The sequence below is a fragment of the Gambusia affinis genome, linkage group LG12 (assembly GCF_019740435.1).
Source record: "Gambusia affinis linkage group LG12, SWU_Gaff_1.0, whole genome shotgun sequence".
NCBI classification, from domain to species: Eukaryota; Metazoa; Chordata; class Actinopteri; order Cyprinodontiformes; family Poeciliidae; genus Gambusia; species Gambusia affinis.
The window spans coordinates 4,295,140-4,314,744 of NC_057879.1; the positions used below are offsets into that span (position 1 = coordinate 4,295,140).

At 42.8% G+C, this 19,605-nt stretch overlaps 1 protein-coding gene across 1 annotated transcript in view; it reads right to left on the reverse strand.

Moving 5' to 3' along the window:
• LOC122841341 overlaps nt 1–19,357 on the reverse strand; it is a 34,498-nt gene extending 15,141 nt beyond the window's left edge. The window contains exons 1-10 of the mRNA XM_044134594.1: nt 19,065–19,357; nt 18,334–18,473; nt 12,184–12,282; nt 10,288–10,419; nt 9,761–9,880; nt 9,436–9,474; nt 7,311–7,376; nt 4,922–4,981; nt 737–784; nt 421–538 (exon numbers count right to left, since the gene is read on the reverse strand). Of these exons, the coding sequence (XP_043990529.1) occupies nt 421–538; nt 737–784; nt 4,922–4,981; nt 7,311–7,376; nt 9,436–9,474; nt 9,761–9,880; nt 10,288–10,419; nt 12,184–12,282; nt 18,334–18,473; nt 19,065–19,263 (1,021 nt within the window). The 5' untranslated portion in view covers nt 19,264–19,357. The remainder of the gene's footprint in view (nt 1–420; nt 539–736; nt 785–4,921; nt 4,982–7,310; nt 7,377–9,435; nt 9,475–9,760; nt 9,881–10,287; nt 10,420–12,183; nt 12,283–18,333; nt 18,474–19,064) is intronic.
• Nucleotides 19,358–19,605: the final 248 nt, after the last annotated feature.

The following is a 19,605-nucleotide window of genomic DNA, read 5'->3' on the forward strand; positions in this document are numbered from 1 at the left end:
CTGTAAGTTTGTTCAGACTCCTCAAAAGGCAAAGGTTCAAACTCTAAAACACAAAATCTCTTTTGCTGCCTCGTTATTAATCGGTGCATAATTGTTGAAGTTAATCTGTGAATCTACAAAGTATCAGCATCCACCGGAGGAATGCCCTGTAGATGCATTTCAGTCAATAAAATGTTTATTTTCCCTATATAAACTCAATGAAACACATTTGTGGTGCAGCCTTTTCAAAATTGATGTGAAAGAGTTGAATATCATGCATGCTTTGGTTAATATCAAATGTGCCTACAGCTAATTTCTCTGACTTTTTGATTCAATTTGTCCAATGCTGCTGATCTACCGCTTCCACTCAAAGGAGAGTGAGCAAATGACAGAGCTGGTCGTGTTGCCAATTTGAATTAGACATTAAGCGTGGTCGTCTACCTGACGGCACGGAGGTCGGGCTGAAGGGGGCGTACAGCTCAGCGGGGGTGTGCTGCTGCTGCTGCTGCTGGCGGCTGCTCCGGTTCGGGTCCAGCGTGTTGGCAGGTGACGGGGGCATCTGGAAGGACACACATGTCACCTCTACCAAAGTCACCTAAAAGTTGCACCGAGCTCCATCTGCGGGGGTTTCTGCCGTCCGATCAGAGCGATTCCGATCGCCACCAGCGCCCTGACAGAACTCGTATCGGTTCCGCTGACATGAAAGCGTTTTATTTTATTTTTTCTCCTTTTTTTTTTTTTTGCCGGAGGTACTCACCGAGGGAGGGGTGGACATGTCCCCGAAAAGATCAAAGTGGTTGATGTTCTACGAGTTGGGCCGTACGACGAGGTGGAGAGGGGGAGAGAGAAGAGGGAAAAGTCTGGTGATACATCCGCACCTGAAAAACTCCAGAGTCATGACCATTTTATTTCGGACATGGGCTGCCGGCGGTTGCATGGTTGGGTAGGTGCGGGCAGTAAAAACCTATTGATAAAGACGCTTTGTGCTGCAGACGGCAAGAAACAACTATCCCCCTCATTTCATTATCAGTTAATGGATCTAAAATGAATCTTTCACGCTTCGCTATAATTGAGTTGATAAAAGGCTATTGGGTTCCATAAAACAGACTCTGATTAGATATTCTTATGTCTGCCAATCATGAGAGGCCCCGGTGAGAGCCTGGGCTGCTTTATCATGTTGATTTTTGCTCCAGGAGGAGACACACACACACACACACACACACACACACACAGGGGGGCGGGTTTTAATTCAACCAATAATGGAAGACGCTCCTGAAACCACCGGACCGAGACCATTGGACCACCTCGCCCAGTACACAGTCTGAAGCCCCCTACTCTACTCCCCCTCTGACGTCTACTCACACTACTGACAGCGCTGTGGAAAAGTCTTCACCCCCCTGCACTGATTTCTTCCGTTTTGCCTTTTTGTCACACTTAAAAAGTTTTTCATCTCATCAGAGATTACCTGAGTAAATACAAAACAATATTTTCAAATGTTGATTTCATTTGTCTTGGGAAAATGCCTCTCCGAACCAGGCCAGAATACCACCACATCAAGAAATCCCTCCAGTAGAATCAGTCAGTCAACATGGAGGAGGCCAAAAATGTACAAATTGAACAACAAGATGAGAAACAAAACCGGTGCAATCCTTCAGTGTAGAAACCATTACAGAGCTGTTACTAAGTCTTTGGGAATCTTTCTCTATTTTTGTAGAATCTTTATCTACAAATTCAGAGAACAGGGAAGTAAATTGAACCTTGGCAGGAGCGGCTGGCCGACCAAAATTACAAAATGAGCTCATTGTTCAACAATAACAAAGAAATTGGGGGAAAAATGGGAGACTTCCCCGCGCCGCCCTAAAATGAAAAACACAATAAGGCCAGTGGTGGTAATGTTTAAGTCTGAGCTGTTTTACCATTTCTGGACCTGGTTGACCTGATATAACCAGAAAGTCTTCAAGCCAATTGTCCAGCCAACTTTTAAACTCAAGCAGACTTAGTTTATGTAGCACAACAGTGAGATCATCTCTAAATAACTCAAAAAATAAAAAGAGTGTATAACAAAAGGTCAAAGCCTGGACTTAAATTTATTCAAGATCCTGTCAGAGTTGTCATTTCTCGCAGCGATGTAAAAGCGATGACGATAGTTGCTGACAAACCAAAGTTAACAGGCAATAACTATTTTCACAAAGGGCCAAATGGGTTTGCATAGCTTTTCCCTTTATTATCAGCCTTTGACAACTTTGGTATTTCCTCAGGTTATCGTTCTTAGATACAGTGAACTCCCGCCTTTTCGTGGTCCAGTACTCACTCAATTTTTTCCTGGTAGAATGCAACCCCAATCTGTCTGCAAAAAACTGCCTATTTGTAGATTTTTCCATAGAATACATCTAACAATTGAAAGAAAATGCAGCTTTGGAAGCTAAAATACTTGGCTGCAATGGTACTTGATATGTAATTGGCTAGCGTCTGTAAAGTAGCCAACCCAGGAGCGCCATTTATTTTCCTTAGCGCTGATTGGTTGAACTCCCAAAAGCAGAAATAGGGAAGACTGTAGATTAGCTTCTGTGACAGTGATAATGCAGTTTCTACAGTGCATATGAACACATATTAAAATGTATTTGTTGTTTGAATTATTAAATAGTAAGTCATAAGTGTTCTTAAAGGGGCTCAGAAGTATTTGTGGATTTCAGCTTCTAAGGCTGTGGTCCTAAAAATCGAACCCGTCTCGAGCGTCCACTGTCTTACTATTTTATGATCTGAAAGATTTACAAATTAAAGCAAAAACAGAAGAATTCATAAGGGAGCAAAATCATTTTCACAACCCAATAGGTGAAACATTGTAAACATGGAATGGAAAGAGTTGCATGGAATGGTTGCAGCCATGCCCAAGCAGACAGTGATTGAGTGTAAAAGCGTGGAGATTCACACAAAACGCACAGACTCGCATGCTGCAGCTAAACTCACAGGGGAACGGTCAAACCAAAGAGAACGAACAAACGAAAACGGGAACGGCGGCCGTCGGTGATGCCGCCGACGTGGCGTTTATGTCCTCCTCCCACAGGCTGCGGACATAAAGGGGTAACACACAGTTTGCGCGGCACGCCGATAGCCATCGAGGGGCACAGAATGAGTCAGAATTTGGAAGAGGAAGGAGGGAAAAGAAAAAAATAAAAAAAAAGAAGCAAACATTGTACACAGAGGTCTTTCCCCCCCGAGGGAGCTGACACACATTGGAGGAGCTCGAGGCTCTCAAAAAGCTCCAACTGAATGAACAGACAAGCAGTAACACTTAGAGATATGGAAGCGCTGCTGCCTAAACCGGCATGGGCTGGTTAGGTGAGATAGCAACTGGGCTGAGACAGTTCATCTGTCTGAGGCGCTGGGCTACAAAACACACAAAGGACAGGAGTTTGTTTGTTTGTTTTTCCTTGGTGAATGTTGGGTAAAAGTGGGGGTTGAACAAATGTTTCTTTTTAAAGATGAAACGGGATTATCATTGGATGGTAGAGAACTGAGATGAACCCAGCTTCGGTTCCATTAAAACCAGGGGAAGAAATCTCAAGTTTTCTATCGTCACACAAATTTTTGTTTTTTTTTACAGGTGCCTTGATTGTAAATGTAACAACACAACATGCAACTCAACTCAATACTCCCCCCAAACCCACTCTCCACCGCCTACAAACCTCTCATTTCCACCCTCTGAGGAAGACAAACGTAGCCATTCCACAGTGCGGAACCGGCCCAGCGTTCCAGTCCGACCAGACCGGGACACAAGACCTTTTTTTTTTAATGTATATTTCTAGCATCAGGTTATGATACGCATCTAATTCTGCACCAGATTGGATTTTGTACACAATGCTGGCCCGTCTAATGTTCTGTGTAATTACAGATGACTTCGGTCGACCAATTTGCTGCTTTCAAGTCTTCAAGGTTCTGCGGTACCACCAGTGACAAAAAGGAAAGAGAACATTTTTGTTCTGTTGTCAGAGTTTTCTTTTTCAGCCAATTCCTTGATTTACCACACTGCAGCAGTATCACACCCCAAGAACCTTCCAGGTGTCACATTGCAGACATAAACCCCCCTGTATTTATATGCCTTTTACACGACGGGCCAAGAAAAAGTAGTGCCAAATGACAAGTTTGATTGACGTTCTACGCAGATGACGTCAGGACTATTCATACCGGGTGAAGAATGTCCGTGGGCATCAGTTTTCAAGTCACAGACTTTTGGACTATTACTAGGACATTAAAACATGTGAATACGGTTTGATTTACACCAGACGTCGCCAACCTTTGAAGACCATTTTTGACCAGTTTTTACCCATAAAACGTAGTTACTATTCAAATAAATTATTACAACCTATTGAATTTCTGAAACAAAATGGGTTCAAAACAGAAAACTTTTAAAACCAGCCATCGTTTTGGATGTACATTTTAAAACCAAGTGGTTTCTTCATCAGTTGTGCTAACAGTTTACAGCCACCACTGTGAAGGGACCCTTGAGCAAAACCACTGCATTGCAGTTTTGGCTTGACGTTCAGGGATGATGTTCTGCTAAAAGGAGAATCTCTCAGGTCTTTAGCGATTTCTAAAACGCTTTCATTCGGGATTGTCTGGTGTTTAGCTCCAATTATCTTCAGCTCTGACCAGATTCCTGCTACTTCTTTCCTTCCCATTCACCATTATGCACTACTTCATGTCATTCTCAAGTAAAATGCATTGAGGTTTTTAGCAGTCATGTGACAAAATGTGACATAGTTCGAGGGGTGAGAATACTTTTGCAAGCTCCTGTACTGCAACCTTTGATGAAGCTGAGCAAAATGGGCCAATTGTGGCTTAAGGAACTTCCTTCGTGAGGGTCCTAAAGAGAGGTTTGTAAGCAGTAAAGTAAGAAAAAAAACATAAAAAAAGAGTAAATAATAAGAATGAAAACACCTACAGTCATGAAATGGCGTTTGGGAACGTCATAGATCCCTTCCTTCTGCTGACTGGTTGGGACCTGCGTTAGATCGGATGTCGATTGATATGGAAGTCAACAGATCAACACCTTTTACTTCTTCTTCACTAGCTAAGTATTTTAGCACAGGACTGTGCAAAAATAAAAGAAAAAAAAGGGGGGGAAAAAAAACATGTCTATTAAAGCAGAAAAAAAAAACGTTAGCTCAATCAATTTCCATCCAGGTTAATAATTTAGATGCACTTATCTTTTAGCAGCGCAGGATTATGCAAATTCTACAGTTGCGCCGCCGGATCAATTCTGCTTAAATCGATATCGATTGCAAACAAAGCTTGAAGGAGGTTCAGTGTGTGTTAAGAAAGCCTATTGTTATTCGACAACCGTCTGCGCTGTCTCATTTGATGATATGAAAATGCCTCTGCTCCAGCGTTTCTCTCTTCATTTTTTTTTTTCTCCATAGCTATTCAAGATATCTGCTGGTTCTTAACCCTGCTGCTCGCCTCTTCATCTGCTACCTCAACTGGTTAGCTCTCAGTTATGTTCCCCCGAAGTCTATTGATCTTGTTTCACTCGGAGATCAAATGGCATGGCAAGTGATTAATCTCTCTCTTTCTCCATCTGCAACTTTCATCTTAGGAGAGGCAGAAACAGGAGGAGGAAAAGGGAGACCGGGAGGCGGGGGCAGGTGGAGGCTGGTATCAACCCGTTCCACGCTTCCCTGGAGTTCTATCTGGTCCTTCAAGTGGTCCAAAATCAAAAGGTCATGGTGTTGGCTGTTGAAGACGACCTTGGCGTACATAGGCAGTGGGTGAATTCAAGTATAACAGCTCACCTTGACACCTTGTAAACTGCTTTAGGTGCAATTTGGTATAGCGCGCGCATCTGCCCCAAAGCAAGGTTCTTTCATTTTTGCTTTTCCTTTTGTTAAGAATGTTTCGATCAACACATTTAAGTATCAGACAACAATAACACAAATACAAACTGGAGTTTTCGTTTAACATGGGAAAAGGTTATCCAAACCAACAAGACCAAGTGGGAAAAGTATTTGCACCCTGAAAGTAATAACTTGACATTGTATTAACCGGGAAGGAGTCTCTAAGGCCGCTGTGGAGGAATTGGACCCACTTTTCTCTGGAGAATTTATTTTTTTATTTTTTTATTCAGCCACTTTGGTGGGTTTTTGTACAATGGAGCACAAGGGCCACATTAATAAAAAATAAAATTATGAGAAACAACTCATATGAGAATAAAGCTGCAATATTACATCCTAATGCTACAAATTTATTCTCGTATTATTTCTACTTTTTCGCACAGCTTTTTTCTCTTGTTAAGACTTTATTTACGTAATTTGTTACTTGTTTTAGTTTTATTTTCTTAGCGTGCAACACGTCTTACTTTTGAGCCTGAACAGCATTTTCAAAGTCACGTCAAAACATCTCAATAGAACCTGAATCCGGGTTCGACTGGACTTTTAGACTTTTTCAGTCATTCAGTAGTGGACTGGGTGGTGTGATGTGGATCACTGTCCTTCTGCATGAGGTCGTAGTTCAGGTCTCTAACAACCACAATAGCTTCAGACCATCACGCTTTCAGAAAGTTTCGTTAAGGTAAAAGTGGTCTGTGAACTCACAGGAAGCTTCTCTACTGCTTCAGGTTTTCGCAGCGTGTGGCTACTGGCGCTCTCTGTGGGTCAGTGGAGATTCAAAAACCGTAGGAACGGCTTTGTAAGCCTGTCTGGTCATTACAATGAAATCTGAAATGACAGATGTCAACAAATTTGCTTCTTATCTGCGTTGCTTTTTGAGGCCCGACTTCCTACTTCATGTTGTGAGACTGGTTCAATTAAAGTAATCTCTCTATCCTACAGGTCTGCCATTGATGAGGATCCAGGCTGGTTTGGATGGCTTTTTCCCCCCTTAATAAATTAAATCAACATTTGAAAACTGCGTTTTGTGTTTAGGTTATCCGTGTCTGATTTAAATTCTTTCTGGATGATTTGAAATGACAAAAAAAAAAAAAAAAAAAAAGCAAAAAAAGACGAGATCTCCAAAGAGGAAACTGCCATTTTCATGGAACTACAAGCTTTAAGATATTTCATAGTATTATTTAAACTTTCTGTTTTAGTCGATCTTGTGAAATCACGAGATCTAAGGCATCACCTATTGCTCAATTCTTGTCTTTTTGTTAATTTTTTACTAAAATTCATAGAAAAACAAAAAAAAAAAACTTTCTCCAAAAACAGTCAACACACTGGAGCTTCCTTCAGCTCAGAGCCATACCGTAAATACTGCTATCTTTTTATTCATAAGGAATGAAGAGGGAGGGAAAATAAAAAAAAAATAAAAAAGTGGGGCAAAACTTGTCTTTGTACCTGATAAACGCTCTCCTCTGACTGGGGGCCACGGAGGGGTTCGTGTCCAGCCTCAAACACTATGTACTACAGAACAGAATCAGTGGGCAAGGCATAGAGATGCAGAAAATAATGAAAGGGAAGGACAGAGGCAGCAGAGAGAGAGAGTGAGGAAAAGAGGAGAAGATGGCATATAAAACAGAGAGATAGAGGTGTGGAGACATGAGCAGAATAAGTGAAAGCACAAGGGAGCGGGGATGGCGTCGAGTGGAGGAGGGTGGGGGGAAAACGAGATCAGGGGAAGGAAGAGTGTGAAAAATGGGGCATGGGAAAGAGGAAGAGAGAAAAGGAAAGAAAAAAGAGAGGTGGGAAGAGGAAAGAGCACAAGTATAACAGGTCAGGCAGTAGTTCAAGGCAATGTGGAGGTCTTAGCTGAAGGTTAGCCTTCCACCTCAGCAGTGTCAAACTCCAGTTCCAGTTTAGAAATTGCTTCGGATTTTTGTCTAAAAGTATGTCACAGCTGTAAATCCACCCAAATTGATGTAGAAATGAAATGAAGAAGGACAAATCTGTTTCACATTTTGGGAGATATTGGCAACGGATTGATGAAACCACTGCAAGCTACGTGTGTAGCAGCAATTTGGCAAAGATAGAAGTTTTTCTTTTTTTCTATGTTTTGATTTTTTTAAAAATAATTACCATCTTAAATTTATTCCTCAAAAAAAGAAGAATATATGCCTTTTCAAATACTGCAGCTGAAACATTTAGGGATAGCATTACCTCACTAAAGAGCTAGCATCTTTGCGCTAAAAGATTGCTAATCTGTTTGCCTCAGAAGATTAAATTTGGGTAACGCCAAGATATGAGAAGCTACTTTTTTTTTTTTCCAAATATTGATTTTTTTGCAATTACTATGTCCAATTTATTCCTCAAAACAAATATAAATGATTGTTTAAAGTACTGTAGATGAATTGAGCTGCAAGGACACTTTTACCTCAAAAAACGAACATTTTTGTGCTAACAGGTGGCTAAACTACGGTAATGTTCTGTTTGTTGGGAATTTCTAATTTTGTTGTTTTTAAATGGTCCAACCAAGGACTGGGTTTGCAAATTAACATAAGGCTAGTAAAAACTTTTGTACAAAACAACGGCTGACAGTTTGTCACGTAACATTGTTTAGTGTGCTTTCCTTGATTCTATAAACTAAAATTGAATTTAATTAAATGAAGAAAACATAAAAGTGCATTTTTATGATTCAAACATTAGAATCACACATTCACAAGTTGATGTTGTGCAATAATATGCTCCAAAGTAATTTACCAAAATGCTGTAAGGTAATTTTGTCAGCATAGTTATAGCTATATTTTCCGCACATGGCAGCCATATTGAATTTTGGGATAACGGTTTGGGAGAGGCCATCAAATCTTCTGAGTAACAATTTAATGCAGCATCCATCCAGCTCCAGATTTCCTACGCACCCACGGGAATGGGTGCGGTAATACACTTAATAAAATCTTTAACAAAACATATATCCCAAAATGCCAAAGGTTCTGTCCACAGTCAGGCGTTTTGTCAACCAGCATCAACAAAAATCGAAAGCTACAAATGGGAATGACAACATGAAAAAAACACACATCAAGAGCGAAGACCGGAGGTGTTCTGGGGGGGGAGGTGGGGCGTTTGGACGAACCACTGAACATAGCATTCAGAGTAAGAGTTAGTGTTGTCTGTATTCAGTGTGAGCAAACACAGAGAGAAAAAAAAAGAAAAAAGAAGTCATGTTGAACCAAATAAATACAGGGCAAAAATAGTGGGGGCGGGATAACATCCAGTCGGGGGAAGTGAAGAGGGGCATGTCTTTGGAGGAAAATCCGAACACTGACACAGATTCACTCGGAAAATATGGTGGTACAACACTGCACTGGCAAAATGGGAGTTGGATGGTTGAAGATAACTGTTCACTAGGATGCTCTACTGTGTATTACTGAATGGTGCAATATTATGAAATATTAATTCAAGCAGATCAGTGGCTGGAGAAAGAAGCAATACATTAAAGTTTTGGGGGGTTTTTTTCTTCCCCATTCAATGTGTTTTATTCCAGTGAAGCTAGAAAAAGCAGTCCAGTGTTCTGGGTCTGCTCACCTACCTGGTACACCGGGTCATCCACTTCGTCCTCGAGGATGGTCTGCGATTGAGGAAGAGGGCAGATGACACATTTTGTTTTTCAGTCTCATAAAAAAAGGAGGCTTAAAAAAACCCAAAAAACAAAACAATCCAAGTCTGTCTGTAAGCAGTCATAGTTACACAATGACACAGGGTTGATTTACTTAAATCACAGGCATCGACACTCGTATGATTAAAGTGTGAGGGGAAAACAATGTAATCGGTTGATTGTATGCAGATTTTCTGTGCATTAAAATGACAATGTGTAGAAACTCGATGCGGAGGAGAAGTGGAAACCAGGGCCTTACCTGGTAGACGGCCTGCTCACAGTGTTTGTCCTTCTGAGCCTTCTTCTCCATCTCCTCCCGCTGTTTGATGTCATAAATCAGCGTGAAGAGGTCGCGCAGGTCAAGGATCAGCGGCTCCGCCTGAAAGCAGGAGTTAGACGATGGCTTTGTGAAAACATCCTGAAAGCTGAGAAACTCGTCTTGAAAGAATACAGCAAGTAAAACCTAAATAAATTGAAAACGTTTCCCTTTTTCCTTGTTATGTTACTAATTACACAAGTTTTTTTGTTTTATTCAGGACCATGCAAGAAATGTATTCCTATTCCGACTGACGGTCTTCGTTTGTAAAACCCATTGAAAACCACGTCTTCCTCCGCTTTACAATAATGCGTCACCTTGAGTTGGTCTGTGAGATCCTGATATAATACCCAAAAAGCTGCGCATTAATCAGTAATCCATAAAAACCTGCTTAAATTCACCTGTGCTTTATACGTTTGTGCTACAAACTACACAAACTTCCACTTTTCGGTTTTGGTTCCAGGACTTACAGACTGCGCCGTCTTGATGGCCACAAACCGGTGGTGGCCCTCCTTCCCGCAGACGTACCCAAAGGCCCGGTGGTCCCTGGTGTCCTTGGCGATGTAGCTGATCTCATGGACCGAGTGGTGATGCAGAAGCACCTGAACGACAGGAAGGCGGGGCGATCAACGCAGGTGACGTCTTCTCCTCTTGAGAGCTCGTATTCTGTCTTTTTAAAGCGTGACACAGAGCTGCGGCTCTTTGTTGCCATCCAAAGTAGGTCAGACCCACTTTTAACATCTTTGCATACAGTTGTGCAGCTGAACAATTTAGAGGGAAGAAACTTCCGAGTCTGTACGGCCGCGGTGTTTGTGATATTGTAGCTTCTGCGGCGCGGAACGGAGTTGCATAACCCGGTTGCGTAACGTTTGTGCTGCCATGAAACATCAAATGCAGAATACCTAAATGAGGGAGCAGAGGATATCCTGAAAGAGAACACCTTCATACACAAAGGATGGTAATTCAGCTGTCACTAAGGCACACCCATCTGCTGCTGCTCTATTAGACAGGATGAGCTAAAGCACCGGGAGGAGCTTTCATCTCAACGTTTACCCAGGGGGGGGGTTTTCGTGGGGGACTGTTGCTGGTAATGCTCCAGATTAATGTTAAATACAAAACTAATACGACAAGCGCGCTTCCATACGCCACAGAATCATGTCGGCTTTACTGAAAGCATTTCCGTCTAAATGCTCGCCGACTGTACACCGTGGTGATCCCCTTCTCCCCGTTTCCACCTAAACAACCCACAGAGGCGTATTAAGCGCAGGGTTACTTACCGCTGTGTAATCGGTAAATACAACGCGGCGCATTGGGGGGGCTGAGGGGGGCGCGGCTTCTGAAACAACAAATGAGGCTGTCGGAACAAGGTGAACTCTCGGGTCGTGGCGAGAAGCTAAACGCTTTTTTTTTTTCCATTTTGAGAGAAAGGAAGTCAGACTGGAAAGAGGTACAATCCGAGGTGAGGCCTTTTTTTCTTGGGGTGGTCGGGTGGGAGCCGGCAGCCGCAAGACAATCACTGTTGCCCAATTATCATTTTAGCACTAAACACAGCTGAGGTGGAGCTATGTTGTAATTAGTATTAGCAGCGATGATCATTAAGGGGTGGAACTGAGAGCTAATTAGCGGTTAGCGCTGATGAGCCAAGTGGGCCCATCTAGCCGGCACTGAGCCGCAGGACGGAGGGGAAAAACCCCCGAGTCCCTGGATCATCCTGTAATGAAACGGCGATCCTCCACACCCGCCTGGAGAAAAGGCATGAGTGGACGGGATTTACATGCACATCTCATGGACCAGAACTTCAGATTATTTTGGCCCTTCAGTGACGTATTTGAACCATGACTTTTCCAGAGGGCTGTCATAACACAAGATAGAACTTTAGTGGCTTATAAAAACAAAAATAAGATGCAATAGGTTAAATGTGCTGGGTGGAAATGACGACAGAGGGTCTACCCACAGTCATTCTCAACGTTCTCTCCACGATAAACACCAACTTGTTCAACCAGGAGATCAACAATTCACATTCACCATCAAAAACCCAGAATTAATATATCACTCAGCCTGACCGGAGCCCTAAAAGTGAAGCCTCTCAACTTCAGGCAATGTCATTAAGAGTTTTAATGTTTAATAAACCAAATGTCAAACTGCCTTCTGAATACGAGAGTGTTTGATTTCAATTGTGATTGGGAGAATATTTAACGTTTGGGTCAATGCGCAGACCGAAAGGTTACAGCGTTTTGGCCGGTCAGTCGTCTAAGATGGCGGCCCAGGAAGGCAGCTGCTGTGAAGTGAGCCGTGCCCTCTGGACGTCCTCACGCTGGCAGCAGCTGGCTGCCCCCTGGCAGCCTCCGCGTTGACGCGCTACTCACCCCTGATCTCTCGCAGTAAATCTTTATCCCGCCGAACGAGACGGTCAAGAAGACCCTCTGCTTGTGCTCCCCCTTGGAGCGCGCTGACGAAGCCATTCCCTGCAAGGAGCAGAAGGAGAAGTCATGAAGGGAGAGGCAGCTGGCCTTCTTCTAAGGTGAAAGTGAGGCAACTTGTGACTGGGGGAGGGTCACAAAAAACGGGACTCATATGATGTGAAGGATTGGGGTTGGGGTGGCAGGAGATGCATAAGGGTGAGATAGGACAGGATGTTCTTTCATCTGCCTTTTTCTTGAAGGTTCTCTCTCAGAGGGAATCTCACTTCAACTTGAGCGGCGACTCACATTACAACCAACCTCTTGAAGCAGGCCTTCTGCGCTTTGACGTGATAAAGACACAAGCACCGTCTACTGACAATAAGGTTAGATTTGCTGACTGAATGGTACAGCGCCGCTGCCCGACCGGCTTGCTCCAGCAACTTCACACGTACTGCTGACTGAACAACCACTGCAGCCTTTGAAGTATGATTTTTCCCATGGATCTGCAGCCGCACTCTCTCTATTCTCCCCACCCTCTTTCTCCTACACTCTCGCGCCCCGATAAAGAAAACAATTAAAATTTCCACCGTGTTCCGTTTGATGCAACCTGTGAGCCTGACATGCCTTTCACTGAACAACGCCCGAGAGAAAAATGGTCGGGAGAAGAAAGGAAAAGCGGGGAGATGATAGGAGAAGAAAGACTTTGCCTTATGTGCAGAGGCTACGGCTGACAAAGCAGCAGGTTCGGTTTAGCGGTGGACAAAAAAAAAAATAAAAAATGCTTGACCTCCTCTGTGCAGCAGAGCATTTCTACTTCCAAATTCCTCCTTGAAAGCTTTTTGAGTATTGTGGAAAATTTGGACATTTGGATGAGTTGGGCTCCCAAAATTAACCAAATCCATAACAATTTTATTTATGAAGTACATCTAAAAAGAACCTGTTGCTTAGCATTCGGCTACGGATCAACCAGGTCTGGAGGAGGAGTGTTTGCCTGTTTTCTTTTCTTTGAAGCTTGGAAAAGTCATGGCTGTCCGAGCTTTGATGCGTCGAGGCACTTTAGGGAGAAATAAATGGCAAATGTGTTTTATTTGGAGATACATCGAACAGTAATTTGCGAAACAGTGGAAATAATTTCAAGGATTTTTTTCTAAAATGAAGAACATACAATGAAAAAAGGGGAGGGCTGAGAACGGAGCCTTGAGGAACTCCACAGGAAAGAGGCTCTCAGATGGCCTTAACATTATGTGGTCTCTAACAACCACAATAGCTTCAGACCATCACGCTTTCAGAAAGTTTCGTTGTTAAGGTGCAGAATGCAGCCCATGTGTGTGAACTGCAAGGACATTGATAAATAATTGTCAACACTTTTTTTTTTTTTTTTTTTTACAAATAAAACCTAAAACGCGTGGTGTGCGTTTGTAGTCTTTTGGTCTGATATCCCTAAATAAAAACCAAGAAATAAGACTGGGCAGAAAAAACTCAACATGATCATTTCATAGAAGACTTAGATCACAGCTGATGTAAGTAAACCTGTTAGAACCCTAACCCAATCAAAGCCTAGACTAAAAGGTAATTTAGTCTCTAGATGTCCAGACTTGGTAAAGACACCCCCAAAATGAAGAGAGGGTATTTATCGCATTGTTTATCATTTATCGTGATAAATTTCTCATAAGAATTTTGATTTATCGTTGGCACAATAAATTCCAATTAATGATGTTTGAGACCCTCCAAAACTGTCCGTAATGTCAGGATTATTATATTTTTTTTTACTATTTTTCCTCTACTTTGTGTTCAATGAGAGAACTTAATTTTTATGTGGCTGGTCTCCTAAAGAAGCGTTTTACAAATGGGAGTGTTTTTCAAGAGCGATATTTGTGTTTTTGAGGCTAGAATTGCTCCAATCAGAGCTCTACAGTTACCAAAGAAATAAGTAATAAATTGTCACGTTTTGTTGTTGTCACAGTAGTACCACAAATTATTGTGATACAACTTGGAGTCCGAATCGCCCAACCCTCCACAACGGGCAGCAAACAGTGGTTCTGCAAACTATTGAATCCGGGTGGCTCAACATAAAGGCGCACCATTAATAGTAAAAACCTTGTAAACTCTACGCAACATTTTTTTATTCATTTCAGAAGGAACGAACGCTCTTGAACGGTCTTCGTTTGGGGAAACCGGTGAGCTGGGGCGATGTGATACGACAAGAAAAACATTAAAAAAATTAAAAAACAAAAAAAGAGGGAAGGAAGGATCGAGAGCCGAGTAAGCAGAGAGAGAGAAAGAGGTAGGTGGGCACAAGCGCTGAGGGGTGTTGTCAGTCATCCATCGGCTTTTCCATTCAGTGGATTAGTCCCAGTGGCAACGAGAGGCAGCTCAATACAGACCTGTTCCCTCCTCTATCCCCTGTCCAGATAATAGCAGGTCTGTATCGACCGCTCCATTGACTGTAACTGGCTTCTGGCTTGTGACTGCCGGAGTTAGATGGAGGGCACTGCTGAAATGTCAGATCAAGGCAGCAAAAAGTTGTTTAATTGGACATATCCCCCGGGAGGGGACGTGGGTGAACGTTTGCCTTCTGGCTGCACTGCCTCTCCTTTGGGGCTTCCCACACATTTAAGCTCTAGAAAAGCCAGTGGGGGGGAAACGTAAAGAAGCCACGCATAAGAGTCTTCTTTGCAAGAGCAATTTATCCAACCAGTCTCCTTACAAAGAGGCTCATGTGCGGCTTTCCATAAATCCCACCCCGCCTTCCTCCTCCAGCATCACAGGTTTAAATAGTTTCAATTTTTTTTCCAATGAGAAATCAGATTTTATTAAGCAAGTCTCCTGCACGAATCAATTCAAGACCAAACTCAGAGCGGCGCTCAACTAAATAGACGTCAAGAGATTAGTCGTTAGAGTCCAACTCCAGCCTAAAGTTCTTTTAAATAATGCAGGTTTTATTGAGGAGTTCAGTGGGAATCAGGAGGTAAAACAGGTCATTATTGCACTCAGTTACTTACATTGTCTCAGCGTATTTAAAGTTAAGATATACAGTATATCCATCCCATAAATATCTGTTTCAAAATTAAAACAGTAGCTGCGTTTCCGTTAGCCATAAAATTGTACATAAAAAAATAAAAACAAATTTTTAAAAAACTCGTTTTTCGATGAGTCTTTTTTTCCAGGACGAGGTTGTTTTTCAGCCATATCAGAGTGGATGTATTTCGCAAAACTGCATCAGCAGATGTCTTTCTTTTTCTTTTTTATATTAGCAGAACATAAATATTTTCGCAAATTTGAAATTGAAACGCAGTCGGCGATCCAACATTCTAGCAGTATAAGTGAAGGCCAGAGTAATCCTTTTTCCAATTTGTTTTGTAAGGATTTGAGTTTTTCTGAGTGTTATTTTTAGGTTTCTGTGTCTTTTGAGCCTCTGTGTTGTCCCGTCTTCCCCTTGATTGTTCCCAGGTGCGTCTCGTTTCGTGATTAACCCTTTGTGTTTTTAATACCACCTGTGTCTCTATCGCAGGGGTCTCAAACTCCAGGCCTCGAGGGTCGCAGTCCTGCAGTTTTTAGATGTGCCACAGGTACAAAACACTGGAATGAAATGGCTTAATTACCTCCACCTTGTGTAGATCAGTTCTCCAGAGCCTTAATTATTCTATTCAGGTTTGCTGCAGCAGAGGCACATCTAAAAGTTGCAGGACTGCGGCCCTCGAGGACTGGAGTTTGAGACCCCTGCTATCGGGTCCTAGTCGTACCAGTCTGTCGTACGACCAACATGTTTAGCTGCCTATTTCTACCAGTTGCTACCAGCTCTGAGTGTTCGGTGTCTGCTCATCTGTGCTGCCTGGATTTTTGGATTTCGATTTTGCATTTAACCATTAAATGATCTTTATTTCACTTTCAACCTGGGTCATTTTTGCCCTCCTATCAGAAAAGATTCTACAAAAATTACACATCAAAGTTAAGATACTGACAGCTCATAACTGCACTCTTATTATTATTTTTTTTTTTTTCATGAACTGTAGTTGTAACGTACAGTACCACCCGGTCCGTTCTGTATTGATTATTCCCAGATGAATGATGATACGATCATGGATGGCATCACCTCGCAAGAGTGATTGACTCTACTTTAATAAGCGAATATCATCATCCAACATATTTTAATCAGAGATTTTTATTTTTCGCTTTCATTAGTATGTCCGTTATTACAGTTTTTATATGCCCTCGTGATCTGACTTGGATCAGATCAAAGATTCTCCCTGCTTGTTTTTACACCCAGTAATTTAGTTTAAAAAAAAAAATAAACAAGTAAATACATTTTCTCAGACCAAGAGAAAATTGTTCATCGGTTAATGGAGGCACCCTGCTGCCACGCGGAAAATATAAGCATTCGTGAGTGCGGTTTTTTTTTTCAGAGACGCACAAACAAATTGGTCGCCGACTGGAACTGGGCGGTTTTACACGCTAATACACGCCGCCTTTTTCTAATCAGCAGACGCCTAAAGTCTAACAGACTGTGCTCAAACCGAGCCACTCTGTGTGGAAGCCTTTACCGAGGGAAGAGGGCTCGGTCTGAACAAAGTGTTGAAGACGAACGCAGAGTCGCCACAAATGGTGTGAGAAACTTCTAGAAAGAAAACTGTATTCTGCATGGACGGTCATTCTCCATTTGGTGACTCCAGTTTTATGTATCGGCATAATCCTGCTAATTTTGCTCAACTCCAATATAAGACGCTAGAGGGACGCTAGATTTGACCGTCCTCTCATTTTGTCTGAGTTTTTGAAAAATTGTGTTTCACTGCGGCGCTGCGTAACACCAACTGCTCCGTCTCTAAAAACGCGGCGTTGCCTTCTTGAGATGTTTCTACAGATACAATGAGGCGTGAATAAATCCTTCAGTAATTGTTTTTTATGTCTTTTGTTGGAGCGGTACAATGAAATTTTGCTCAATTTGTACATTTTTAAGTGAAGTTGAATGACAATATGCTCTAAGCCTAAATTAAAAAGTCAAACATCAATTTAACCCGACAGTAAATCTGAATTTTGTCCTACCTACTTTTTACATCTGAAATTGTGCAAAAAAGAGAGAGAAAAAAAGACAAGAAACTGGCCGTAAAATCAACAATCAGTCCATCTATAATTAGATTTATGTGACAAACAAGATACAAAATGCTACAGAACCATCTGGAACATTTCTTTGGTATTTTCTTAAGCCTGTTATTAGTTAGGTCAAGGTGCTCCAAGTGAGTCACTTGGTTCAAATCTGGCATTATCTCCTATAATTTTCACCCCTTTTGGTTAACTTTTAATTCATTTTCGATGTGTGGCTTAGGAAAAACAAAAAACTAATTATTTACACTGCTAAACATGCGCTTCTTATAGGTTTAAAGCACATGCACAACGACTCGCACTGCTTCTTACCATGGGGCTGGATTTGACCTGATTCACTTTGCAACAATCTGCAAAGAACACTGGCCTGCTGTAACGTTATCTGGGTCATGTTATCGCAGTTCGCACATGTGCCACAAGTGGAACAGCACGGACTTTGTTGTAAAAATAGCAGTCAGTGAGAGACACGAGAAAACACGGAGGAGGCAGACTAATTGGGGGTAAGTTGGGGGGAGCTGGGGCTTCAGGGGTTATGGTACAGGGGGGCGGGGCTTTTCTACTTAAGTCACACACAGCTCAAAGCGTCTCAGGATGCGGAGCCAGTTTGCCTCGGAGGTCACAAAAAAAATATTTGCGCGAATTAATGCGAAGGGCTTTGAGCTATGCTAAACTTAAAACAGCTAACTAGAAGAGGAAGGGGCGCCACGATTCGGTGCCAAGCGAACCTCAGTAACTGTTTTTTTTTTTTTTCCCTCCCCTTTTTCTTTATACTTCAAAGAAAACGAAGAATTGATATAGTTGGCCCTTCCTGTGTTCCAGCAGGTCGGTCATACAGTTTCAGTGAGTCACACAGGAGAGGACAGCTCCCATGACTCACTCAAAAGACAATACAGTCACGCTCCAGCAAGCCTTTTCCAAATCAGAGCAAGATGAGGAGAACCTCAATGACACACACACACACACACACGCGCACGCACAAAGAGAGAGAGAGAGATAAACCCATAGAGAAGTTTTCACCTTCAGCTTCATCATGGAGTCCTGGCACAGCTTGTCCCCACGCGCGGCTGTCACCTCATCAATCCCAATCAGCTTGGCCTTGTAGCGCACGCCATCTCCACGGAAACGCTTAATAAGCCCCGCCTCCGTGCGGTCCTGACCTGCAGTGAAACAGTGAGAGAGTTGAAAGAAAAAAAAGGAAGAAAATCCCCGAGACAAAGATCGCAAAATGAAACTGAGGGAGTGAATACTGGAAATTAGGATGTGTGAGCTCACTTCAATTCGACGGCGTTTAGTATCACGCCACGTTGGCGCTAGCATATTGTGTATATGCATGCGTGTGTGTGTGTGTGTGTGTGTGTGTGTGTGTGTGTGTGTTCACTTGTATAAATATTTATGGAATTGGAAATGCAGAGTGAATAGCAAATTAAATGCGACGAGAGAAAAGACGAGGAGAAGATTGAAGCTGAAATTGGAATGAAGTTGGGCAAAGCGGGTGGACGAAATGGGAAAATGCCGGCAAACGCTGACAACGCTACCACGAGCTATTTATATCACTCAGTTAGGCATTCAAAAACATAAACAAAAACGTATCAAAAAACAAAAACAAAACGGAGGCTGAGGGGGATTATGCTAGGGGGAATTCTGACTCCTTTCCTGTGGAGTCCCGTGGTTCCCATGGGTGCTATTGCTGGTGACGGACCAGCCTGACTGGTTCCCATTGAGAGGAATTATCTCGGTCCAGCGCTCACCCACAATCCGCCGAAGCCCTCCTCCCCACGAGACGGATGCAGGGTGGCGGCGGCACGGCGGAGGGAAGGGGAAGGCTGTCACGAGTGTGTGGCTGGATGGCCTAAGGCTTTCCGCTGACATCCTCTCCACCTCGGCGCTGAATATGCCGTCTCCGCAGCCGTCCTGACATCTCCTTGACACCGACACCTTTTTTCTCATTTTGTCACCGCGCAGTCTGCCGACGCGCCGTTTTGATTACATGTGGAGGCGAGCCTTGGGCGCTATCTCGCACGTCAAAAATGTATACCAACCCTTCATAAAGTCGAGCGGGAGAAGGGGGGTAAAAAAAAAACAGGCCGTCAAATCAATCAACCAGCAGCACCTTGGAGGATTTTAACAGTTTAGGCCCCTTCCGCTCTCAAAATCTAGGTCACCAGACCATCCTGTATATCACTTAGCAGCACCCTTAAAGAGGCTCGCTAATCCATGCACTTGAAGTCGACAAGGTAGAACATCCTCAGCAGCAACTCTCGGGCTCTGCTCCAAGACTGAGTTACACCA